At 40.5% G+C, this 27265-nt stretch overlaps 2 protein-coding genes across 6 annotated transcripts in view; one reads left to right on the forward strand and one right to left on the reverse strand.

The window, feature by feature from the left end:
• Window positions 1-70: 70 nt before the first annotated feature.
• On the reverse strand, window positions 71-26402 carry glt1d1 (glycosyltransferase 1 domain containing 1). Of its 4 annotated transcripts, none has more exons than XM_088994599.1 (12): window positions 26274-26402; window positions 24144-24295; window positions 23919-24024; window positions 23101-23152; window positions 22173-22209; window positions 20957-21013; window positions 15032-15130; window positions 13210-13259; window positions 10862-10905; window positions 10352-10472; window positions 2871-2969; window positions 71-2049 (listed from the first exon to the last, which is right to left on the reverse strand). In XM_088994599.1, exons 3-12 carry the CDS (start codon window positions 23942-23944, stop codon window positions 1903-1905), a joined length of 732 nt encoding a protein of 243 aa, XP_088850725.1. In that variant the 5' UTR covers window positions 23945-24024; window positions 24144-24295; window positions 26274-26402; the 3' UTR covers window positions 71-1902. The 4 variants fall into 4 exon arrangements, with proteins under 4 accessions (XP_088850725.1, XP_088850722.1, XP_088850723.1 ...); XM_088994596.1 differs by lacking the exon at window positions 26274-26402 and adding an exon at window positions 25362-25700; XM_088994597.1 differs by lacking the exons at window positions 15032-15130; window positions 26274-26402 and adding an exon at window positions 25362-25700.
• Window positions 25871-27265, forward strand: part of slc15a4 (solute carrier family 15 member 4) — a 42830-nt gene continuing 41435 nt past the window's right edge. For both annotated transcript variants that reach the window (XM_088994594.1, XM_088994595.1), the window contains exons 1-2: window positions 25871-26066; window positions 26292-26921. In XM_088994594.1, coding sequence (XP_088850720.1) covers window positions 26337-26921 — 585 coding nt within the window. In that variant the 5' untranslated portion in view covers window positions 25871-26066; window positions 26292-26336. The remainder of the gene's footprint in view (window positions 26067-26291; window positions 26922-27265) is intronic.

The following is a 27265-nucleotide window of genomic DNA, read 5'->3' on the forward strand; positions in this document are numbered from 1 at the left end:
AGAAAATTAAACAGTTATATTTAGTGATTCGTACTTTAACGTTCTTTTCCATTTAACAGACCCCTGACAGACTTAGAAATTGGGATGTACGCTCTCTTGGGCGTCTTTTGCCTGGCCATCATGGTATTTCTTGTAAATTGCATATCATATGTTGTCAAATTCAGACATAAGAAGTCCCCGTCACATGGCCAGGAGCACACAGGTCATAGGCATGACTGGGTGTGGCTTGGCACGGACGCTGAACTTGTGATGAGCGTCCCGGGAAGTCCCGTACAACAAGACTCACAGACTACGACCACTGTGATAGACATTGTGCCTGATAAAACCGCCTCACTGTCCAGAAGGCCCAGTTGCTTGGCATCAGTCACAGACTCTCCAATTAGTTGCATGGGCACCTACAGGAGCAAAGCATTGCCCCCAGAATCCCTCCACTCACCAACCAGCAAGAGGAAGCGAGTCCACTTCACCACTTTTTCCACATTCGAGTACCAGCATTCGCCGCAGCTCTCACAAGGGCAGAATGGACACGGCATCCACTGGGTTGGGAAGGAAGACAATTGTGACGAGGGACCCCAAGTGCCCATTTCAGAGCCCAGGGACAGTGGACGAGAGTGAATCCGATCAGATCTCACATTTCAGATAATGTGGCTTTGATCACCTCAATGCCTTTGTCGACGCGCCGTCACAAACACGGATGGGATCAAAATAAACATTGACCCTTTTCATTACCTGTCAAGGCCTTTTTAGGTGTACTCTACACATGCTGTATCATATTGTTCAAAATAAAGAAATGAGTCCATGTCCTACTTGACACAAAAATAAGTCACCAAATGTGATGCTGCATGCAGATGTCCAATTATTCAAATGTTTGCATTTCCTGTTGACAAACCCCTATTACATACATTGAAGAGCTTACAGAATGCAATAGTGAAATACATAGCCCACACGACTTAAATCATTGATCGTCACAAGTAGTGCTTATGTATAAGCAGTAGTCAAGGCATTTTATTTTACCTTTTATATTGGGGGGGAGGGGTTATTTGGTGTTTGGTGATGGTGTTTGAAGATCAACTTGAAATGTATTTGGATATTTTGTTTTATCGAATTATTACGGAAGTTCTTTTAATAATCAGCCTTTTGCAGAATATTAAAACGGTTGAAGTTTTCATGTTGACGCTGAAATTAAGCCGTATGAAGTCTTCATGTGGAAATGTTTGTGTATTTCATCTGAGATACCACTACTTGGGTAAAAAAATACAACCAGGTCGGGTCGTGTCAAAAAGCATAGATTAATAAAATAAAAATACATTTTTTAACTGGCAGAGCAAAATTTGTTCGGAACAACAAAACATCTGCTTATACTAAACGTCATATTTTGACTGGAATGTCAATCTCTTTGTAGCTGCGACCAAAACAATATGCTCTGTCAAAGCAAGTTTCCCATGTAGTTATTAAAAGTGAGCCCTTGTCACCATTTAACAAAATAAAATAAATTAGCGCTACCTTCAATTGCAATAAAGAGACAGAGAATGCAGTAGACCAATATTTTATGTATTACATTTGAATAAATAGTACAATTCCAAAAGGACAAAGCATGTTACTTTTGCAATTTTGCTGTTGTATTCCCTCCGTTATCCCTTTTGATCCACGCACCCAAAAATATATATTATTTTGCTTCATGTTTACAGTACGTTATGATAACATACAGCAGTGTTTATTGTATATCCACCCATGAAATATATAATTCTTGCAAATACAGTCACATATACTGCTTAAAAATATTTACAAAATGGGGTGTCATGCAAACGAGACAAAAACAATTCCCAGACGCATACCATAACTCAGACACAAATATTTGAGCTTGTGTAGACAAGGTAAACATTGGAGTTGAGAGACATGCCCTCAACGCAGCGTGTCCATCAACCTCAGGTAGGTTTCTTTCTCCTGCTTGAGGCTGTGATGAGTCACCACATAGACTTTTCCATTCCTTATCAGTCTCGCTCTCAGCTCATTATCTGACAACAGCCTTTGAGACTGACGTACAAATTCCTGGCAGGGATAAAGGTAAAATGAATCTCATTTATCGCCAATGGCCACTTGAGGCTTGCCATTGAAGTTGTCTGAAGAGGTTTTTAAAGCACAAAGCCATATTATCAGACATGAAAAGAATGAAGATAAAAGTTATTGCATTGATAAATAAATGCTTCAAAGGGATGGAGCTATTTGTAGCGCCAGGGCCAAATCAAGACTGGTGGACTTTTTCAATATATCCTATTAAGGTTTCAAATGAAGAATAGAAAAAAAAATGGCAAACTGGAAGACCATTAGCCACCATCTGTCACACAGACCTCGGAGTGGGGCGGTAGTATAAAAATTGGACCAATTATCGCATGATCAATGCTTAGTAAAGGCACCATAACTTGACATATGGTGTATCCACACTGCATTCTATATCCCAGACTGAGGAAACACTGAAGCTTAGCCCATCTCTGCTCACGTGAGGCTATGCCCAACCCACAGCCACCGCCTGTGGGGAGGAAGTAATCCCCTGCTGCTAACAAAGATCTCCGGCCCTGTTATATTCCAATTTCAAATTCCTGTGACTTGTGGTAGCCTACTTTTGAAATCAAATTTACCTCTGATTTATCTGTATGAACAATATAAATTAAAAGTGCAGACTGAGTTAAAAAGATTGAAGCTAGTGAAGCGGACGTTAATGTGCATCTTTGGAAAGAAGGGGACATGCTAAATTCAAGTTTATGCTGCCTAATAGTGGTCAGTCTTTGTCGGATAGCCACAGCATATTTTTGGACAATTTTAAAGCATATCATAGCAAGCTTATCTGAGCATACGGTGCTTCAGATGCATACCTGAGGGGAAGAATATAGCAGACCCGTGACTTCATGTTGTACCACAGCTTTATTTCCTGGAATGTCCCTGGCCACCACAGGTAGTCCCAGATCCATTGCCTGTCGCAGGATGAAGCAATTACTTACACAGCGCAAGGCGTTTTAAGCTTCTTCGCTGGCACATTATGGTATGTTGTAATTATAGTGCCTTATTTGTGCCATTGAGCAGGGAATTGAGCAAAGCAAAACTTGCAACAGCTGCATAGATACTACATTCATCCAAAACAAAACATATTTTGTTGACTGTTATATAGGAGTCAACAGTGACGTGCAGTCAGGGGAGGCAGGTGAGGCTGTGCCTCACCTGTCTCATGGAACTAATGACAAAAGAAAATTAAACAGTTATATTTAGTGATTCGTACTTTAACGTTCTTTTCCATTTAACTTCGCCATTTTTGGATTTTTTTTCAAAATCACTGAATTTTCACATTTAACGTTCAAATACAAAGTTGAGACGAGCGGTGAGGCAGCAGCCGGCTGAGCCGCACCATGGATTGCGCAATCACTATGGTAACTGTGCTGGCTTGCTCTGCAGTGAGACCACATTGCTGTCCCCCCTGCATATCGCTATTAAAGTGTTCAAAAGCTTTTAGTATATGAACTAAATTTCTACAGTTTAGCTGGTGTATATAATGTACAGTCATTGTACATTATAAACACTGTACTACAGTGTTTATTTTATTTTTATCAAAACTGTGTGCAAAGGTGAAGCACAACAGTTCTCCTGCCTCATGACAGGGGGTGCTGGTGATTAGAGATTCTTCTTGCGACTCCTCGGCTGCAGAATAATATAATTAGTGACAGCCACAGTAAACAGTTAGCAAGTTAAGTGCAACCATCCAGTCATTTTTTTCGTGTTGCTTGGCCTTATTTTCAGAATGGTGGATTACATATCTAAATTGGAAGAATTTTCTAAACTGGACTTTCAATCGAAGCAGGAGATAATAATTAAAGGAAGACGAACACCGTACTGTATAGCTCACAAACGGTGAGGGATGAATGAAAATCTCCTGGACAGCTTCTCAGCTTTTTGGCCAAGGATCTCATTGAAACTATTCCTGAAGCGACAAAGTTGCTCCAGCTCGTGCTCACTGTTCCAGCTACTACAGCATCAGTGGAGTGGGCATTCTCAGCACAAAAGGCTGAAAACATAGTCAGAACAGGACTGATCAAGGATGACTTTCTTCACTGGCAGTGATCCCCATTGAGACAGAGAGACTTTTAAAACGGAAGAAAGATAAGGAAGGCTTCAAACAAAGAAGTTATTGATGGCTTTCTTCAGAAGAAGCGGCGCATGGACTTCGTTTATAAGTAAAGGTAACATGATAATCACAGTAGTTGGTGATGTCATTAGAAATGACATTAAAAAGGAGATCAGTGCAGCCCCATTTGTTGCTGTAGGAGTAGATGAGATTGTCATTCTCAGCACAAAAGACTGAAAACATACAGTCGGAGCAGGACTGATCAAGGACGACTTTCTTCACTGGCAGTGATCTCCATTGAGACAAAGAGACTTGGACTTCATTTATAAGTAAAGGTAACACGATAATAACGTTTTTTTTTCTTTTTTTCTATGCAAGTTTGTATACAGTATATAAAGAATGCTGACATGACATTTTAAATAAAACATGTTAACTGTTGCCAATCAAATGGTGAATAAGCTACTCTGTGGAGTTCATGTTTGTAAATCTGTGAGAGACTCTGATGATGTCAGTGCCTCACCAGCCATGAACCTCACCGCATGTCACTGGGAGTTAAAATTTGCAAATTTGATGCTATTTGCCAAAATGTAATGTATGACTCACACATTTCATTTCTGGTATATATATATATATATATATATATATATATATATATATATATATATATATATATATATATATATATATATATATATATATATATATCCCTACTGTCCAGACATGGCGGTGCCGGACTCTGCTATGATAGGTCCCTGCTCTCAGGTTGGGGGGAGCAGAGGACTACTCCCTGCAGCTCCACTGATTGTTCCTATTGTCCTGACTAACGACTGGCCTAATTGCCCCATTTCCACCGCTATCACTTCATCAGTATTACTAATCCCATGTTGCCTGAGCAGGCTATTGTATGAACGATCCAAATTGAACCTCATCCCACCATATCGGTTTAATGAAGGATTTAGTTGTTTTATGAAAATCGCTTATTTTCCTCCCCTTTCAAACCATCTATGTTCTTTCGCTAATATTTTAACCTCATTGTCGTCAAATGAGTGGTTGCTAGCTTTTAGGTGCATATGTACTGCCGATTGAGGCCCACTAGTAATATTATCCCTGCAATGTTGAAAAAGTCTTTTTTTGAGAATTCGTTGAGTCTCCCCAATGTACTGCTCTTTACAATTTTCAGTCTTACAACGTATTGAATAAACTACATTACTTTGTTTTTTTTTGGCAGCCTATCTTTTGGATGCACTAATTTTTGCCTTAAAGTGTTTATCGGTTTGAAATGCGTAGGAATTTTGTTGCCAAAGGACTGTTTGTAGTTTTTCAGAACGCCCTGTAATGTAAGGTACTGTGACTCCTCTCCTTTTTGTATCTTCAGAATTTTTGGTTTCATTCCCTATTCTTTCGTTCTGACATTTGTGAAATGACCACTGGGGGTACCCAGTTTGTGAGTAAATTTAATGTTGATGTCTACCGAGTTGAGGTGATCTGTGAAGGATTGATTTTTTTGTTTTTTAATTATGACAAAAGTATCGTCCACATATCTAAACCAGTGTCTAGGTTTTGTCCCCGGGAAGGATGTGAGGGCCTGTTTCTCCAGCTCTTCCATGTACAGATTAGCCACTATGGGTGAAACTGGTGAGCCCATAGCACAACCATGAATTTGTTTGTAAAATTTCTCCCTAAATTTAAAATACGTAGTATTAAGGCAGATTTCCAATAATTGGCAGATGTGGTCCGGTTTAAGTTTTGTTCTTTCATGCAGAGAAATGTCCACCAGCAGTCTCGTCCTCACCACTGAGACTGCTGCTGGGGTTGGGACAGATGTAAAGAGAGAAGTCACATCGTAGGATGCCAATGTTTCCCCAGGTTCCAATATGGGGTCTTTGATCCTCTCCACAAACCCTGTGGTAAACTTGCACCTTCTTTATGCGTGTTTCCGCAATTGGCTGTGACACACAATGATTCACCATCACATTATTTATGTAGTTTTCCTTCTAATTTCGCCATCAATAGGGTGTTTTCAGATGAAAAAAAGTACCCAAAATGCATTGTGTGTCGCTTTCTCAGTCACGGGCATTCCCTCCGTGACGTCACTTAGGGTATCGTCATCAACTCGAAAAGAAGACTTCCTGAATATTCCGCGCGAGTCTTATAACAGGCGGCCCGGTAGTCGAGTGGTTAGCACACCGGCTTCACAATGCAGATATCACCGGTTCGCGTCCCGGTCCGGCCTCCCTGTGTGGAGTTTGCATGTTCTCCCCGGACCTGCGTGGGTTTTCTCCGGGTCCTCCGGTTTCCTCCCACACTCCAAAAACATGCATGGCAGGCAGATTGACCATTCCAAATTGTCCCGAGGTGTGAGCGTGAGAGTGACTGTTGTTTGTCCTTGTGTGCCTTGCGATTGGCTGGCAACCAATTCAGGGTGTCCCCCGTCTCCTGCCCGAAGACAGCTGGGATTGGCTCCAGCGGAGGAATAAGCGATACGGAAAATGGATGGATGGATGGAGTTTTAAAACGTAAAATATAGCTATATGTGGTGGAATTTTTGTAAAATGCGCTCAGTAGAAGTCATTTGAAGTTATGTTACAAATTATGGACGCAACTTCTCCGAAGGTGTCCTTTAAACATCTGACTAAATGTTTGGGGCAGCGGTCACCCACCTTTTTGAAATAAAGAGCTATTTCCTCAGTCCTCACTGTTACAAAGGACATTCAGTTTGATACACCCTTCAAAAATAAATGCTCTCAAATTACATGTCTAAAAAGTGTTTTGTGTGTGCACGTGCCTGTGTGTAACAGAGACATACAAATATAAAACCTAAATGTTGTTGGGCAAAAGTAATTTAAAATGTACGTCATCCAATGACCAGGAAAAAAGCAAATCATCATTATAAGCCCGAAACTCATGACTTTGTAGGCCATGATAAGTGACTGTTACAAAAATTAAATCTTCATGAAATAGCACTGTCAAAGCTGCAGCGCCATCAAAAACCTCATATACCCTGAAATAAAATGCTTCTCTGCTCTCGTCACACACGGATGATTGTGTGTGACTGTGTGAGGCACCATTTTGCAGTGCCCTAAAGGCAGTTCACTAAGCTTTTCGTCCTCCTGCCGAAAAAGTACGTACATAAGGAAAGTTTAAATGGTTGGCCCAAATTCTAATCCGTACAGTGCGCAGTTGGCAATAAATGCGCCAGTGTCACACAAAGGTGAGACATTGTCCAGGTTAGTTCGAAGCAATCATGTGATTGTCCCTAAACTAAAAGTGGAACAATTCCATCTATCCAGCATAATCTTTTTAATGTCTGGTTGAGCTTTCGTTTCTCTACCCAAAATGGTTCCATGCATACACGGTGGTGCTGCTATATTTGAATCAAAGGAAATTTAAATAGCATATATACCTGTGTATGAGTACACAAGGTAGTGGGATTTTTGGGACAATGACACCCAATACCCTTCAGAATTCACAATCTGTGTCAGCTCCTGCCTTTAGCAGGTTGTTGAGACAAACACAAAAAGGTAGTAATCCAACCTTAAGACTACAATGAAATGTCCTCAGTGTGTTTAGAAAGGATAATGTGGATTTGTCAGTGTTGCTAGCTTTTAGGTGCATATGTACTGCCGATTGAGGCCCACTAGTAATATTATCCCTGCAATGTTGAAAAAGTCTTTTTTTGAGAATTCGTTGAGTCTCCCCAATGTACTGCTCTTTACAATTTTCAGTCTTACAACGTATTGAATAAACTACATTACTTGGTTTTTTTTGGCAGCCTATCTTTTGGATGCACTAATTTTTGCCTTAAAGTGTTTATCGGTTTGAAATGCGTAGGAATTTTGTTGCCAAAGGACTGTTTGTAGTTTTTCAGAACGCCCTGTAATGTAAGGTACTGCGACTCCTCTCCTTTTTGTATCTTCAGAATTTTTGGTTTCATTCCCTATTCTTTCGTTCTGACATTTGTGAAATGACCACTGGGGGTACCCAGTTTGTGAGTAAATTTAATGTTGATGTCTACCGAGTTGAGGTGATCTGTGAAGGATTGATTTTTTTGTTTTTTAATTATGACAAAAGTATCGTCCACATATCTAAACCAGTGTCTAGGTTTTGTCCCCGGGAAGGATGTGAGGGCCTGTTTCTCCAGCTCTTCCATGTACAGATTAGCCACTATGGGTGAAACTGGTGAGCCCATAGCACAACCATGAATTTGTTTATAAATTTTTTCCCGAAATTGAAAATACGTAGTATTAAGGCAGATTTCTAATAATTGGCAGATGTGGTCCGGTTTAAGTTTTGTTCTTTCATGCAGAGAAATGTCCACCAGCAGTCTCGTCCTCACCACTGAGACTGCTGCTGGGGTTGGGACAGATGTAAAGAGAGAAGTCACATCGTAGGATGCCAATGTTTCCCCAGGTTCCAATATGGGGTCTTTGATCCTCTCCACAAACCCTGTGGTAAACTTGCACCTTCTTTATGCGTGTTTCCGCAATTGGCTGTGACACACAATGATTCACCATCACATTATTTATGTAGTTTTCCTTCTAATTTCGCCATCAATAGGGTGTTTTCAGATGAAAAAAAGTACCCAAAATGCATTGTGTGTCGCTTTCTCAGTCACGGGCATTCCCTCCGTGACGTCACTTAGGGTATCGTCATCAACTCGAAAAGAAGACTTCCTGAATATTCCGCGCGAGTCTTATAACAGGCGGCCCGGTAGTCGAGTGGTTAGCACACCGGCTTCACAATGCAGATGTCACCGGTTCGCGTCCCGGTCCGGCCTCCCTGTGTGGAGTTTGCATGTTCTCCCCGGACCTGCGTGGGTTTTCTCCGGGTCCTCCGGTTTCCTCCCACACTCCAAAAACATGCATGGCAGGCAGATTGACCATTCCAAATTGTCCCGAGGTGTGAGCGTGAGAGTGACTGTTGTTTGTCCTTGTGTGCCTTGCGATTGGCTGGCAACCAATTCAGGGTGTCCCCCGTCTCCTGCCCGAAGACAGCTGGGATTGGCTCCAGCGGAGGAATAAGCGATACGGAAAATGGATGGATGGAGTTTTAAAACGTAAAATATAGCTATATGTGGTGGAATTTTTGTAAAATGCGCTCAGTAGAAGTCATTTGAAGTTATGTTACAAATTATGGACGCAACTTCTCCGAAGGTGTCCTTTAAACATCTGACTAAATGTTTGGGGCAGCGGTCACCCACCTTTTTGAAATAAAGAGCTATTTCCTCAGTACTCACTGTTACAAAGGACATTCAGTTTGATACACCCTTCAAAAATAAATGCTCTCAAATTACATGTCTAAAAAGTGTTTTGTGTGTGCACGTGCCTGTGTGTAACAGAGACATACAAATATAAAACCTAAATGTTGTTGGGCAAAAGTAATTTAAAATGTACGTCATCCAATGACCAGGAAAAAAGCAAATCATCATTATAAGCCCGAAACTCATGACTTTGTAGCCCATGATAAGTGACTGTTACAAAAATTAAATCTTCATGAAATAGCACTGTCAAAGCTGCAGCGCCATCAAAAACCTCATATACCCTGAAATAAAATGCTTCTCTGCTCTCGTCACACACGGATGATTGTGTGTGACTGTGTGAGGCACCATTTTGCAGTGCCCTAAAGGCAGTTCACTAAGCTTTTCGTCCTCCTGCCGAAAAAGTACGTACATAAGGAAAGTTTAAATGGTTGGCCCAAATTCTAATCCGTACAGTGCGCAGTTGGCAATAAATGCGCCAGTGTCACACAAAGATGAGACATTGTCCAGGTTAGTTCGAAGCAATCATGTGATTGTCCCTAAACTAAAAGTGGAACAATTCCATCTATCCAGCATAATCTTTTTAATGTCTGGTTGAGCTTTCGTTTCTCTACCCAAAATGGTTCCATGCATACACGGTGGTGCTGCTATATTTGAATCAAAGGAAATTTAAATAGCATATATACCTGTGTATGAGTACACAAGGTAGTGGGATTTTTGGGACAATGACACCCAATACCCTTCAGAATTCACAATCTGTGTCAGCTCCTGCCTTTAGCAGGTTGTTGAGACAAACACAAAAAGGTAGTAATCCAACCTTAAGACTACAATGAAATGTCCTCAGTGTGTTTAGAAAGGATAATGTGGATTTGTCAGTTTTGCTTCATCATCCTCTGATGCATGATGACATGTTTGATGATGATGTTTTAATTGTAATGATGTGACTTGTGGCATGATTACCCTTGAGGCCATTAGTTGTTTACCTCCAAGATGGCTGCTGACATGCCTTCTGAGACGGAACTGTTGACGACAGCAAAGGACCTTTTCATGGCGGCGTGGAGCTCCGGCCGGCTCCTCTCCCGGGCTAAGAAGACCCCCGCTGTTCTGTATAAGCAGTGACAAAGCTCAGGACTGGCGTGACTCAGGGCTCATAAAGGCGTAAATGATGGTGAGCAGCAGCAACAAGCTTAGGGCCAGAAGCACGACTGCACTACTTGTGAGGTGAACATGTACTTCAGGTGAAGTCCGAACCAAAGAGCACCAACTTTGTGGTGGTGAAACTCCACTGCTCCAAAAAAAAGATCACAGAGGATGTAAAAAGAGATTTGCATTCACTTCAGTTTCCTTTTAGATAAAGTAGCTTCATCTGGCGTTTTGCTGCATATGAGGCCAGACATTTTGCGAGGAACAAAGAAACTTCATGAGCCGTTACCGAAGTCCTAAGGTCTTTTATCGAGTGTGCAACTGCCTATGAAAATTAGATGGCCACTTACCTCTTCACAACAGCTTCAACTTCATCAGTTAGCACAGGATCGATCTGGGAAAGAGAAAAGCTTCACAATCATTAAGAGTGCAAGGGAGGGGGGTTGAGGGGGGCAACATCAACAACGACACAAAGACATCTACAGAGAGCAAATCATTTTTGGAAAATCCCGTCTTTTTCAGAGATTGGGGTCAGGGTAGGGTGGATGACCAATGTGATTAATTGCAATGTGGGATTTGTGTGCATTAGCTTAACGTCAGGAAACAAAAGTCACATATCAATTTAGGTCAAAGATGTTGCCAAGCAAGCTTTTTCATTATCACACAAGCCAGGTTTAATTAAATCGAAACAGAAGTGTAACATTGAAGAGGTAGAGTCAAGGGCAGTTGCAGGGTAAATTGCGGCATACTAATAAAAGAATGATCAACTATTTTATGTGACTGCAAAAATTCATTGCTCATCATTGTTTTCACACAGCAGTGTAGGAGGAGCATGTAGTTTTTGTGGCAGTGACAGAGGAGTGAGATGTGTCAACAGTGACAACTGATCTGAATTATTCTTCTGTAGATTTAAGTGGAGCACTACAACATCGTGAGCAAAATAAGCATCACTTGAGCAGTGAGATCTTTTTTTCAGATGCCACTTAAATTTTATCACGCAGGTTGAAAATGCCTACTTGGACGACTGCAAGGGCCCAAAACAATTGAGGCCCAAAGTGGCAAAGATACAAAAAAAGTGTTGTTTTTTAAATAAAATATATACCTGATCATTTCTCATAGGAAAAACCAAACCTTGTGCTGTGATTCAGGCATGTTGAGATGAATCATACATCTGTGCCTCAGCTGAATCATTTCATCAAGGAGAACAGAGTCAAATGTTGAACACAGAGAGGTGACTGTTGCGGCAGGAGACAGAGGATAAGCCCTTGGCCATGTCTAATGATGTTGTTTTCAAGAAGCAAATCACAACTTTTACTGGACACCACGACTCAAAATGAACAAGTCGCAGTGAAATAATAATGTCTGTACGAGGCAGTATAAAATAAAATCGGGGGGGTTATAGCTGCTGTTTTCTGTGGATGCAACCTTGTGACTTCTCAAATCAGGAAACGTAACATTACTGGGCTATCTGTTTTGGAAAACTGTCGAGTCATTTAATGTTCGACTTGAAGAAAAACAAAATACTGTATCTTCCGGTGTATAGGGCATGCGTATCATACCTCTGAAGATGGAAGTTACTGATTCGCTGTGGCACCCCTTGAAGGGAAAAGCCGAAAGGAAAAGAAGAAAAAGATAAGGCACACCAGAGTATAAGGCACACCCCCAACGAATGTTGTATTTTCAAACCTTTTCCATATATAAGGTGCACCGGAGTGTAAGGCACACCTTCAATGAATGACAAAAAAATTACAAATAGAATAGAGAAATACTACTGTATATAAAAGTTTTCCAAATGACAGGCACACCACATTAGAGTAGAGGCTGGGGTTACATACTACTTCATCTACAGGGAGAAATGGAGTCGGTGGCTGCTGACAGCAGTTGCAAGACCAGTTGTGGCTCAATATTACTTCACATATCAGGTGCAGCTGTGAATAAGGCGCAGGGTCGTCTTTTGAAGAAAATCAAGGCTTTTGGGTACGCCTTATACACCAGAAAATATGGTACATCGCGGGACAACGATTTGTGAGACAAGGCGATAGGTGGGTGATTTGACATGCCAGTGCATGATCAGATTTATGCTCATCCATTCGTACATTCAAAAAGCAAAAATACAGAGCTCTATTGTATACATGGCTGGTTAGGTAAGTGCTCATCTGAAATATTCAATAAGCAGATGGCAGTTTGACACAACAGGGAATGCCTGATGACTCTCAGACCGTTTGAAGAAAACGTATGCTCAGTGCAGATTTGATTCTCCGTCCGTTACGAAAGTCGCTTCTGCTCATGAGGGTTGTGGGCGTGCTGGAGCCTATCCCAGTTGACTTCAAGGGGTAGGCGGTGTACACCCTGAACTGGGTGGCAGCCAATTGTAGAGGGCATGTGGACGAACATTCATTGACACTAACAATCAAACCTCGGGACAATTTAGAGTGTTCAATAAACCTCTGTTGCGTGTTTTTGGAATGTGGGAAGAAACTGCGGTACCCAAAGAAAAAACTTTGTTTGTGTGTGTGTGGGGAGGGGGTGTAAATGAATGGAGCCAAGATGCTCAAAGGTTAACCACCGTGCCACTGAGCTGAATACATTTGCAAACTAAATATTTAAAGTAATGTCTCTACGACTGGTAGCAACAATGCACAGAGTCATAATAAATAGCGAAAGAGGAAAACCAGACAGTTTAAGCTGATGCACTTACCTTTGGACCAATTATAACAAGCACGTTCTGAGGATTCTCACTATGCCACTCTGTAAGACAAAACACAGGAAAAGAGGCAATTACGAGAGAGTGGGAACGGCACCCTGATCTGCATGTCATACAGTGACGTGCAGTCAGGGGAGGCAGGTGAGGCCGTGCCTCACCTGTCATCATGGAAATATCAAATGAAAAAAAAAAAAGTTATATTTATTTAGTGATTTGTACTTTAAAGTTCTTTTTCATTTAACTTCACCGTTTTGGGATTTTTTTTCAAAATCGCTGAATTTTCACATTTTCCGTTCAAATACTAAGTAGAGACGAGCGGTGAGGCAACAGCAATGACTGCTAACTGCTGGCTTGCTCTGCAGTGCGACCACATTGCTGTCCCTCTGCATATCGCTATTAAAATGTTCAAACACTTTTAGTATATGAACTAAATTTCTACAGTTAACTGGTGTATATAATAGTCACTTTAAATTATAAACACTGTACTACAGTACGTCTGTGTAAGCTCTCAGTCGTACAGGAGTGGTCCATCGATGAGAAGGTTTCTTCAGCCGTCATCTGTACAAAAGTGAAGGTTTCGGACGTTTCGCCTCCTATCCAAGAGGGCTTCGTCAGCGAACTAAAGTCTGACTGGTCACAATAACATTTTTTATTCTTTTTTTCTATGCTACAGTTTATATAAAGAATGTTGACATAACATTTTAGGGATATATAAATGGGGCCGATACGACCAGTCAGACTTTAGTTCGCTGACGAAGTCTCTTGGATAGGAGGCAAAGCATCCGAAACCTTCACTTTTGTACAGATGACGGCTGAAGAAACCTTCTCATCACTGTACTAGTGTTTATTTTATTTGATTTTGATCAAAACTGTGTGCATAGGTGAGACACACAGATCTCCTGCCTCATGACGGGGCACTGGTGATTAGAGATTCTTCTTGCGACTCCTCGGCTGCAGAATAATAGAATTAGTGACAGGAAGCTACAGTAAACAGTTAGCAAGTTAAGTGCAACCATCCAGTCATTTTTTCGTGTTGCTTGGACTTATTTTCAGAATGGAGGATTACATATCTAAATTGAAAGAAATATAGACACTTTTAAAACTGAAGAAAGATAAGGAAGGCTTCTACAAAGAAGTTATCGATGCCTTTCTTCAGAAGGAGCGGCGCATGGACTTCATTTATAAGAAAAGGTAACAAATAACATTTTTTATTCTTTTTTTCTATGCTACAGTTTATATAAAGAATGTTGACATAACATTTTAGACAAAACACGTTAACTGTTGCCAATCAAATGGTGAATAAGGTACTCTGTAGAGTTCATGTTTGCTGACTGTGATGACGTCAGTGCCCCACCAGCCATGAACCTCACCGCACGTCACTGATGTCATAGAAATATGAGGACAACTGAAATAAAATATGACGCCTCCAGTGTCAATGGTGTTAATTCAAACAAAAGAGTAAAAGTGGTTGATTTTGAAAAAGTGGTGATTCTCTCTGTACAGCTTCAAGAAAATACCATGAGCGAAATGTGTATTAAACAATTTCGATTAGCTGTCAGAAGAGACTGTCTGCTTGTTGACATACATTTTCAATTTGATTAAGCGTTATCATCGATTGAGGATCATCTTTAATGCATAAGGGAGTTTTAGCTTCAAGTTAGAAGAGAAACGGTCACGAAAAACTTTTTTTTTTTTTCTGAAACCAAGATCACAAACAAACAAACAGCAATGAAATTCATTCCTTTTAGTTCAACGGATGTTGTGCCAGGAGACGTCCGTCAAAATCATGGCAAGCAAGTCTCAATGTTTGATGTACCGGAGAAACGCTCCACTAAATAGAGAGGGTCCTTGACTCTTCTGAGGCCACAGATCAACAGGAAAACGTGGAGCTGTTGCACATGCACACCGCTTACATCTGGAAAAAGGCCAGACACAGAACGACAGTGCTAAAATAACAAAACACAGCATAATGAACATCCAAAGTACTGGTCGGTAATGAAAGTGATGCATCACCCAAGGTCACCAGGAAAATAAGACAGCAGTGACTAATGTATTTGCGCAATTTCCTGATCAGAGCCATAATGCTTCGCAGGGAAACTGGGAGACACCGAAAGGCCGTGGCCGAATTATTCTAAGTCATAACTACACAGCCACCGTGGCAGGGTCAAGAGTAGCCTTGACTTGCTGGTGGAAAAAAAGTAATGATGTTGAATTGTTTCAGGAGACTATTGAGTCAGCGCTTTGCCCAATGTTGGATGCAATCCAGAGATTACAGCTTCACATGAGAACAATGCCAATGACTACTGTTCAGACCACACAGGCTGATGAGTATAACACATACTTGCGCGGATACAGGTAGGCACCTGAATCACACTACCTTGCGTGTAATTACCAAATATAGTTTTGTGTTGTGTGTGTTTTCATACTTTTGTGTTGGAGGAAGCTGTCATGCAGTATGATTTTATAAATTCTGCACACCAAAGGAACCCTTTGAGCTGATCGATTACCACCGAGCTTTATCAGAAACAAATCCAGGATGGATATACTGTTGGTAGGTGGCATGACATGGAACCGTCTGACGTGGTTTGGTTTGTTGCAACAAACATTTGAAAATGCAAGCTAATTACGTGTATATATACTGACAATGGAAAGTGATATTTCCTGGGATGCTGCGGAGAGACCGCTCTGTAAACCACAGGTGTCGAAGTCAAGGCCCGGGGGCCAAATCTGGCCCGCCACATTATTTTATTTGGCCCGCGAAAGCAAATCAAACTTGTGAAATTCCATGATACTTGTTAAAAGTCCGAACCAAAATTTCAAATTGTCCTGATTACTTCAAATTTGAAAACTAGTTATTCATTAATTAGTTGTGCACTCTATATGTAATACAGTAAAGTATCGTTATATCGATATCGTTTATATTGATAATACTGCTTATTACGACACTATTTTCATTTCCCGTGCACATTTCTAGTCTTTTTATGTATAATTAGTTCCATTTAGTACGATTCGTGGTTTTTACGATAATCCGGTTACTACGGTGCTCTTTTTCATCTCCCGCCGGCCATTTTGCTATGTTTATATAGTCAACCATCGGCCTCGCCATTGGTTGACTTGGTTACGTGAGTTTGTTACGTGACCAGCTCCCGTGTAGCAGAGGCATTTCCATTTTCAGACGCTAGCTCGTGTGTAGCAGACGAGATTGAAGTGTTTGTGTTAAAAGGTAAAAACGAGAAGCAGAAGATTGATGACTTTTTTTAAATTGCATACATAATACAGTAAGATGTAAGCATTGCAGTTTCCCTGTTGTGTTATGTACATGCCCACTGTACTGTATATGAATGCAATCATTTTTTGCAACAATGTTTCTTGTTTTGTCTGCTGAAGCGTGATTTTGAAAATTACCATACATTCCATACTGTGTATTAAAGGACAACCGATGTCACTTTTTATTCAAATGCAAAACACCAATAAAAATGACTTCACGCCAAGACGTCTTGCATTGCTTGTGAATCCAAACAATGGCTTCAGATTCGGATAATATGCTTTCTTGTTACACATCCAGTTATGAATGTGATTCAAATACACTGTAGAGGAAAACACTCAAGAGGAAAGCATACATGTTTGCAATCGATTAAAGAATTATATGCCATTTTGAGGCAACATTCGGGGAACATCTCTCACCCCCCCAAAAAAAGGCACAAAATGGCGAGCTCATGGCCAGCTCCATTTCTTATATGGCGCTTGAATGCCCTCTTTTGGCGGCTTTTGTTAATGCAGTTCAGCGCAGGACGGATATATCGACAGTATGGTTATATCAACATTTTTTCTAACTCCTGAGAATATCGATATAAGGAGACTTTACTGTATGTGGAAGTGATTACACATTTGAATGGCTTACCCAAATTCATAATGGCCCCGAGAGGAAACCGTCACTACAATGTGGCCCGTGTCAAAAAATGAGTTTGCCACCCTCGCTGTAAACAAAACACACTACAATAGCACAAACACACACATGCACATGTTAAGAGTACCATGATAGAAGAAATCCCCTGCTGTCAGTTAAGTCCAGATCAGGAAGCCAATGCACTTCTTTAAAGCTCTTAAAGAGGATCTAAACATGACAGCATGGAGTCTGGGCATTGACCCTGATCCCTGAGCCTATTGTCAGTGTAGTGCCTCATTCTCTTGTAAATCATTGCAGTGATTTGTGTGACGCAAAATGACATGAACTCGGTTTAATGACCAAATTCTAACATTAGAAAAAGAAAATGTATTGAACATTTTTTCAAGTTAGAAAATTGAGTGCATATTTTCATTTGCAATGGCAACCTGGCTGCAGGCACACTTGGCAAAAAAAAGCAACACAAATGAATACAGAGAGTAGATCAAACTGGACAATGTGGCATAGTTAAACCCATTGCAAGACTTGGTGTGATAGATAAAAGATTCAAAACAGGATAAAAACAGCTGCAGCAATGATTTATGGTTAGACATTTTTTTAACTGATCGTATTGGGTTGAATTAGGTGTGTTATTTGTTCAAGCGTGTTCTAGTAGTTATAGTAGGCAGACAAATGAAAAGAAGATCAATAGTAGTGCCGACTTTGGGAACAAAGGGGTTAATTAAACTACTGGAACGGCCCATTGCGGGTGGGCACATTCAAATTGAGCAGAGAGCAAAGATGTGGTGGCGTTTTGCCAATTCACTGGTCCATCGATAAACATGGACCAGTGAATCCGTCTGCGTGACTGCAGAGAGGGCCAATCAACCAGGGAGAACAGCTCACAGTGGTCAGTGCGAAATGCTGTACTGGTGACAAAGCGAACGGCAGCTTGGTGTAGCGTACGGTGCCTCGTGTGTGGAAGACATCGTGTGAAGAGTATATCTCTGTCATCTAGGAGTGTGATCGGTTGAGGGTTTGGAAAAGAGACCTGTCACATTTTACAAAATTGTTGCCCTGATTCATTTTTACAAGGTAGTACTGTAAAACCAGCCCAATATGCCAGGCATCCCGCTGGAGTTGTCATCGAGTAAAATAGTCTATAATCTGCAGACAAATTTAAAGGACCACCGACGCCTCCGGACAAGTTGTGTCCATAATTTGTAAAATCACTTCAAATGACATCTACTTAGCGCATTTTACAAAGACTCCACGGCATATAGCTATATTTTACGTTTTAAGACTCGCGCCGAATATTCAGGTCTTGTTTTCGAGTTGACGATGCTTGACGTGACGTCACGTCTGGAACGCCCCTGACCGAGAAAGCGACACACAATGCATTTTGGGTACTTTGTTTGGTCTAAAAATGTCGTGTTGATCCGTGTTGATGGAGAAATTAGAAGGAAAACACATAACGCGATGGTGAACCGTTGTGTGTTGCACCAAGACTACTATTTGATACTAGTTGACACAAATTCCCAGCAGACAAATCAACCCATTTCCAACGGAGCGTGGGCGCCATCTTGTGCATTTTCTGGGACGCTACATTGGAGTCCTGACGGCTCAAATTGATACGGGTGGACTTCTTTAATCGATTGCAAACATTTATGCTTTCCTCTTCAGAACTATTTGAATCATATTCATAACTGGATGAGTAACAAGAAAGCATGTTCTCCGAATCTGAAGCCATTGTTTTGATTCTAGAGCAAGGCAAGATGTCCAGGCGTGACGTCACGAACAAGGGGGCGGGACCTTCTGAAACTCTGCATCTCCGAGGTCATTTTGCAGTAGTTTTGGGGCACTTTAACTCATTTTTATTTGTGTTTTGCATTTGGCCTGCGTGTTTTGGGTGTTTTAGATGCTATAAAACGTTTTTCTGATGTCAGTTAGGAAACAAAAAAATGGTGTCGGTTGTCCTTTAAGTGTGTGTCTTGGTTCACTAATTTCAGCTACCACGAGAGCTATCATTGTGTAGCCCACCAAATTAATAAAAGTCAACATTCTATGGTGAAAAATGCAGAAAACAAAAACAAATGTCTATGTGGAGTTTGCATGTTTTTGCGGGCCCACGTGGGTTTTCTCCAGGTCTTCCGGCTTCCTCCCACATTCCTAAAACATGCGTGGCAAGGTGATTGAACACTCTAAACTGTCCCGATGTGTGAGTTTGAATGGTTTTGTCTCAGTGTGCCCTGTAATTAGCTGGCAACCAAATCAGGGTGTTCTACTGCCCGAAGACGGCTGGGATAGGCTCCAGCATCCCCTGCGACCCTAATGAGGATAAAGCGGTCTGGAAGATTGATAGAAAAACAAACAACTGCTGGTATTCCATGTACAGTGGGACCTTGGCTTACGAACTTAATTGGTTTCTCAGACAGACTGTGTTAGGCGAAAAGTGTGTATCCCAAAAATTAATTTCCCATAGGGAACCATAAAATGAGAATCCGTTCCTACGTCCCCATAAAACATAATTTTCTACTTTCTAATTTTCTATGTCTTTAAATTGCACAAAATATACCTTATTTTATGTATAATAAATGTGCTATAGTATTATGATTAAAGAAATAAACTGTACTATACAATAAAGTTATTTTATTTACCTTTGTGATGGTCGTTAATGGCTTGATGGAATGGAGTGTCCAGTTTCCTCAGCATTAAACACTTGATGAGGAACATAGGCTTCTTTCACCATCTTGAGGAATGATCCCTTGTAGGTGCTTTCTTTGTGATGATTGTATCTAGTTATTCATCAATCGTGATCTGTTTAGCTGGGTTGATAGCTCTTTGCATCAAGTGTACAGATGACTTGTGCGGGTTATTTGTGGAGCCTGATTGATTTTAACTGTTTTCTATCCATTTTCTCACTATTCTCACACTTTTGTTTTTTTGTTTCAAGCTCTGTCATCTCCCTTTCAGGTGTGTGTTTTCTCACTCTCTCTCTGTCTGCCTGTCTCTTTAATGTTTAACCCCCCCACTGCTGGGTTCTTGACCAATCACATGGCTTTAACCGAAGACGCCCTTTTGTTTTTTTGGAGAACGGCCTCACTCTCTCTCTGTCAGTAACCCCATCCCCCACTGTTGCGTTCTTGACCAATCACGTGGCTTTAACTGAAGACTGGGGGCGGGGAATGGAGGACAAAAACAGTGGCCGATATTTTCTTGTTAGGAGAACGGGCTCGTTCACGAACACTCATTGTGGCAGCTCCGTGTGTATCCCGTTCGTAAACCGAAAAGTTTGTAAGCCAAGGGGTTTGTAAACCCAGATTTCACTGTAAATGCATCAATCAAATGTTAACTCTCCTCATCCTGGTTGATGTAGCATTGACCAATATGTTTCTTTTTTTTGCAATGGTTGTTACTGTTTAGCTGCTCAATCTTCTAGGATTTCCTCTCTACTATAGAGAACCTCTAATCTACCTGCTCATTTGCTGTTCACGTGCTCTGCTTTTTAATGCAGTTCTAAATGTCTGTGAAATGTGCATCATACTGTACCAATGAAAATGTTTCATCTGTACTTCTTTCAAAGTACAGATGACGGCTGAAGAAACCTTTTCATCGATGGACCACTCCTGTACGGCTGAGAGTCTACACAGACCGTACTATACTACACATCAAAGCAATTATTCTGCTATTTTGATACCACAGTTTATATTAGTTGAACAATTAGCAGACCTTCTTTCTCATCTCTTGTTTTAATTGAGCTCATACCCCTGTTCTATGGCCTCATATAAAATGAGTTGAAGGGAACAGTTGACAAAAATATATTTCCAACAAACACTAAATAAAAAATCAGACTGTTACCTGATCTCCGTAAGAATTCAGACCAGCTGAAGTCTTCTGTCGCTTGCGTCTCAATACCTTTAAAATTAAAGCATATCGGACCAAAATCAAATTCGCAAAGCAGTACAAATTTAGGTCAGGTATGTCTTATTTCATGTGTCACAATATCAAAGGAAGAAAAGTCTATTACGCACACTTTACCGTTGTTAAAATTAACACATGCAGAATGTTGTTTGCCATTGTCTTCCCAAAATAAGCACAGGCACTAATGGAAACCCATTACTTGGAAGGCAGGAAACCTTTTAGCATAAATGGGTTATCCATGCTTTTGGCACAAACACTGCGCTATATGATCACTGACGCTGGCTTTTGAGCTACAACAGTTGTTCACAAAGAGGTGAATCTCACCTTTGCTTGTGAATGACAATGAGCCATTCAGGGAACCTTTGTTTTATGTTTTTTGAAATATTCAATTATAGCACCCACCTGTTCCCAGTTAGCTGTATGTGATGGATGTTCCAAAGAGGTGTTTTATGAGCATTCCTCAAACGTATCAATCTTTTTTGGAAGGTGTTGCAGCCATAAAATTCCATAAAAATGTAATGATTATTTCCCCCAGAGAAGAATATTTTTTTAATGTGAACATGAAATATATTGACCTTGTCGTGTCTTCACTTCTGGGTTGAACATACTTGCCAATCTTTGTATTCAGCTTTTAATCTTTGTATTCAGATTTTAATTGTGTTCAACACAACCTCCCAACGTGTCAAAACGTGTTTTTCTGAGGAGTGGGTCCAATCTCTTTGTTAAATCTATTTGTGTCTGTAAATGTGTGAATGAGAGGCATTACATTTTTGTACTTTGCAGGTTGATACATTACGAAGTGCAGCCAATTTCACATGCATTACTTTATGAGACAATGCCAGATCAAGTATAGCAAATGGTGGACATGCTAAAAAAATCCACAAAAGCAACTCAAAAGTGGAGTCTATATATATAGTTCCAAACCGGAATCACTTTTTCAATGGTGGCATTTCACGATAACAGCATGTATGCAAAATATCGAATCTATCTCTTAGTCTCATCACTTTGTAAATGCACAACTGAGCCAACCTTGCTATCTTTGTCAATGATTGCAATGCGATCTTTCCCGCGTCCGACAGATGATGTTTAACAGCGCCTGTGTCTCTTATTCTTAATTTAATTGACTGAAAATTAATATTCTTGTAGAGTTTACCTTGTGGCTGGACAAAGATTTTGCTGCTTTGGGAGTGCTTAAGGTGTTGGGGCACAGGGAGCAGAAAAAAGATCGGGAAAAGTAAGATACCTGCATTAATGTGCATTTTGATCAAAACATGTTGATTACATAACATGTTACTGAAGTACAGTAACTGCTTCATAAATGACGGCCAAGGCAATTATTGTGAACTGTAAAGATTGTCAGACTAAATGCACCCTCTAAAAAGATAAACATGGGAAGGTTAATTTAAATTACTACATTTCAAATTTAGAGTACAGTAATTGGGAAATAAAATTACGGAATGTTATCGCACTGGATCAACAACTGTTTTTTCCCTTGTGAAGTAAAAAGGGCAAATGTGTGTCCTGTCCCCCAACTGCAAGCATTAAATGACAGATAAAGCACGCCACAAGCCTCAATCTGAAATTCATTGCGAGAACGTAATCAGGAAATAAATCAATGTAGTATTGTTTTTTGCCAGTTTGACATGAGTTATGCATCCTCTATCTGTGTCATAGAAGTATTTATGTTGTCTTTTATTGAAGTATTCGCTCCTGCTGTTTGTTGATGCACCCAAATCGCAAATAAACATCAATAAATTACACTTTTCTCCCACAATATAGTGGCTTCTAATGTACTAAATGGGTAGTCTAGAGTTCGACATTTTACTCGGAATAAAGTACCACTTAAGGCATTAATTTTGTTGTTATATATTTGTGTTAGTTGTAACTGTGTACGCATGAAAGATAATGTATACAGACACAAACATTGTCGGGAATAATTTACCACATGAATATTCACCTTTTAAAAGGGAGACATTTGCAACTTGTTGGCAAAACAAAGGCCGAAGACCGAACAATGAAGCAATTACTGCACTTGAAATAGCGCAGACGCTATAATGGAATTTAAAAAAGTAAAACTCTACCAAATATAGCTGAGCATCTTTTTTCAATTTGTCTGTAAATGCAACTGCAAACCTGTTGAAAAACACATTTTCTCGTCACCATCAACTTTGCAGGAAGCATTTCAGGAAAATACTTGGTCATGAATTTGTATCAAAGGCTTGCATTAAGCAGCTACAATACCAATGGGAGACAAAACAATAAGATAACAAAAAATTTAAAATACTTGACTCACAAAGTTTTACAACATGGAACAAACAAACAGAAAAAGCCATGTGGTTCCTATTTTGAATCACAGGTCAAGGAGGTGGAAAAAAAAATGGAAAAAGAATAGAGAATAAAGAGCCCAGTAGCCGAACAGCTGACTGCATTTGATAACCAAGGTTGGGATGTCAAATGAATAAAGTCATCACACAGATATTTTCTACATTTGTATCCTAAACTTTCACAAACCACATTGTCTTATACGACAGATCCCCTCTTTCTCTTTCCTTTTTAGATAAATTATAGAGATTTTTAAATATGAAAGAAAATCACAGATCTTAAAACAACCCTTGCGCATTAATGCAGGTGTCCATAGTGGGCATCTTATCATGATATCAAGTTACATGGTGCATGAAAGGGTTAAACTTATGAAGAGGGGAAAAAATACATTTCTAATGGCCCCCATATCCATTAATTAACAGGGCAATTGGATTCTGGCCCTACAAAGCACAGTTTGCAGTGCCTTTCACCTAGTTTCCCCACTTCCTTTTGGTCCACCGAGAGTATTGTAAGATGTGTCAAACCAATGTGATGAGATTCATAGATTCACTATAGGACTGATATTCAGTAATATCACCGTGCTTTATGTAGAACTTTTTCCATAACCACACGTCTCGTCTCAACTTTCACATCTTCATTGATGTCTGTTCCACCAAAGATAATGCCAAAGGGTACTTGGATGTCTGTTTTGAAGGTTACACATAAATAGATTTGTTCAGACAGATATGGGAAACCAAACGGCTTTCCTGATCTTTTTGATGGTTGTCGACACAATGGATCGAAAAAGAAACATGCATTTTACCTAGCAGAAGTCTGCCTGCCTTGAACAGATGAATGGCCAATGCACCCTCAAATTGAGGATTTTGTGATAGCAGGTTTTCCACATTTGAAGAAGACTCAAAATCCCCTGCATGTCTGAGCTCACATGTGTGTCCAGCCGATTCAATGTGGGACCTACAAAATGAGGGGAATTCAATATATAAAATTCTTTGGGGGAAAAATGTTTCAATCATTAAAACAATGCTGAGAATGAAGAAAGACGGGGAGACCATGACTAAGCGGGCTCCTAACGCACGAAAGGGTCAAATATTTTCCCGAGTCTTGTGCTCAGACCCAGTGAGTCATTGATTGGTCTTACATAGAACCAGTCACACAAACTGAAGTGGGCTACAAGATCTAAAAAAGAAATACATGATGTAAAAACACAAACATTCAAAGAAAAAAATATCATACTTAAGAGTTATGGGAAAAATCTGCCGCGGACTGTGGTGAAAGTACAAAATGATCATATTCATTCGTGTTGATGTCTAGTTTATTCTTAAATGTGCGATATGTGCAACAAACAGCACTAGTAATTAAATTTCTTCATTAAATGCATGCTGCATAAAATGCAGCCCATGACAGTATATCTGGCATTAAAAATGGGAATGTCAAAAAAACTACACCCAAACATGGTGTTGGCCTATAGGTTCTCCTGACATTCACCAAAGTTTTCTGGTCCTGTGATAGGACATACTTAAAATGGGGAAACACTGCTTTAAGAAGAAAATTCCACGAATGATGCAAGAGACTCATCACCAGTAATACCAAATATTTGAACAGTATTGCACAACTGGTTTGAATCTTAGGATCATTTTGCTGTCCACTTCACAGTCATTAAACTGATTTGGGGGATTACTACATAAAACCCCAAGGCTAAAAATATAATTAGGTTTTCCGATATAAGATGAAAACCGAAATGATCGCGGTGTATGTTTCCATTTTCCAGCAAATGTAGGTATGTCACTACAGTAAAACGAAGGCTATATTTCAACTACACTTTTTTCGCTGAAGAGGTCACAATCAGACGCCTATGACGGAGAAGCAGTGTGGGGAAAAAAACAAAACTCGAACTGGACAGCCATGGATGCTGCCCCGGTTAACGATTAACTCCTGACTTCTGTCCCATTGCTTCCTCATGTCTCACCTGAATTATCAATGCATGACGGGAAATATGTAACTAATTTAAGAGATAAATTACCTTATTCGCTCAGCTGTAGTGCGGTTCCCTGATTTGGGTTCGAGACAAGCGAGAAAAAGTAATTTCATTTTTTTTTTTAAATAATGGCCCAATCTTTACGGATATGCGTCAGTAAATGCAAGGCCATAAAGAGCGTGCTACTATTGCAGAGTCGGAAGAGTGCTCGAACACATTTCCTGCAGGCTTGCTCATTACTGGGGAATTAACTTGGAGTGTTGACATGTGCGCCTCCATTATGGTTCCCGGGAAACGCATAGCTTTGGAAACAACTTACTGCTCACTAAAATTTGTTTTCCCCCTTGAAATCTGCACACTACAATGAGTCGATGAACACACATTTGAACCACCGCGTGCTCTTTGCGTCTTGTAAGATTACCGCCACCATAAAGACTGTGACTTGACAAAACGTGTCAATGTGTAGACTTCCAAGTTCCACTTCCCCCTTTCGATTTTGTGGTGTAGGCGCGTTTTAGCAGATGTATGTAAGAGGTGGATGTATCAGCTCGCACACGGGACAGCGTAACAAATGCATTATAAATCGTTTCTAGAAACAAGCGCAAATCCGGCAGCTTGTTGACCCGAGTGTCACGGGGCAGTGCTGTGACACTTGAGACGGATTCAAGTTCTCAATTGACAAAGTCAAGTTGAAGGGGTAACAACCTTACGATTAATGGAGATGATTGACGCGTATCAGGAATATTGACGGTAATGTATACCTCAAATCCGACCGAACTGTCAGTGTGTTACATAGCTTACTTTTATTAATAAGTTGACGATTATTATGTGCCGACATTAATGTGTTATGACCATGACGTGTTTCTCTCCACTCGACTGTAAGTTTTGACGTTTTAGTGTTGACGCTTTTAACATATTCCAGTAGATTTGAGCACTGTTAAAATCTCGTGTACTTACTTGGACTCTTCATTGCAGGATTGAACTTTTTTTAACCGAAGGACGCAATCAATTCACTCGACGATGGCTTTCAACAAGCATACCAACGAGAGTACCCCTCTCTTGGACTCGGATAATGAGACGAATGGGAGAACATCACCCCCATCGGTTTTCCACGGAAGAAGACTTGCATGTGCTGCTATCCTGCTGGCTGAGTCATTGGAAAGGATTGCATTCTATGGCATTACATCCAACCTTGTTCTCTTTTTAAATAGCAGTCCTTTCTATTGGGAAGGCACGCAAGCCAGCCAGGCTCCACTGATGTTCATGGGGGTAACGTACCTGATATCCCCATTTGGAGGGTGGTTGGCAGATGCATACATTGGAAAGTTTTGCACTATTGCCTGGAGTTTGATTTTGTATTTTATCGGTATTTTATTTTTCCCTTTCATTTCAAACGAAGACACCAGAGTAAATGTATGTGGTGAAGAAGCAGCATTTCCAGTGCAACCCGCTGAGTGTCTCAGCACAAACAGTACTCCTCCAAGCAATGTGACATGCCCCATCCGGTCACCCTATTGTGGCCCTATAGTTTACAGTGGACTTTTTTTCATTGCATTGGGTGTGGGTACTGTCAAGTCAAACATCACTCCGTTTGGGGCAGATCAGGTATGTATGATTAGCACTGAATTGTGATTTTAACTGTTAAATTAAGACTATTAATGCCATTCCCATCACTCTTAGCGTCCCGAAAATTGGTCAGTCTTTTGATGTGGGCCAGCATAATTGGGAATGCAGTCAGACCTCGCATCGACAGACATGTGATTTACTTTATCTTTGCCATGAGGGTTCACTTAGACAAGCACCTCCTTCATTGTCACAGCAAATTATTAGTCTTTTTAACACACGTGCACACACATGCACACGCACAGATGCGTTCTCAAACACTTTATTTCAAACTATTATTACTTCTTTTCCTTTCGGCTTTTCCCTTCAGGGGTCGCCACAGAGGA

Source organism: Hippocampus bargibanti, linkage group LG04, assembly GCF_051943395.1.
Source record: "Hippocampus bargibanti isolate YZ-2025 linkage group LG04, ASM5194339v1, whole genome shotgun sequence".
Lineage (NCBI taxonomy): Eukaryota > Metazoa > Chordata > Actinopteri > Syngnathiformes > Syngnathidae > Hippocampus > Hippocampus bargibanti.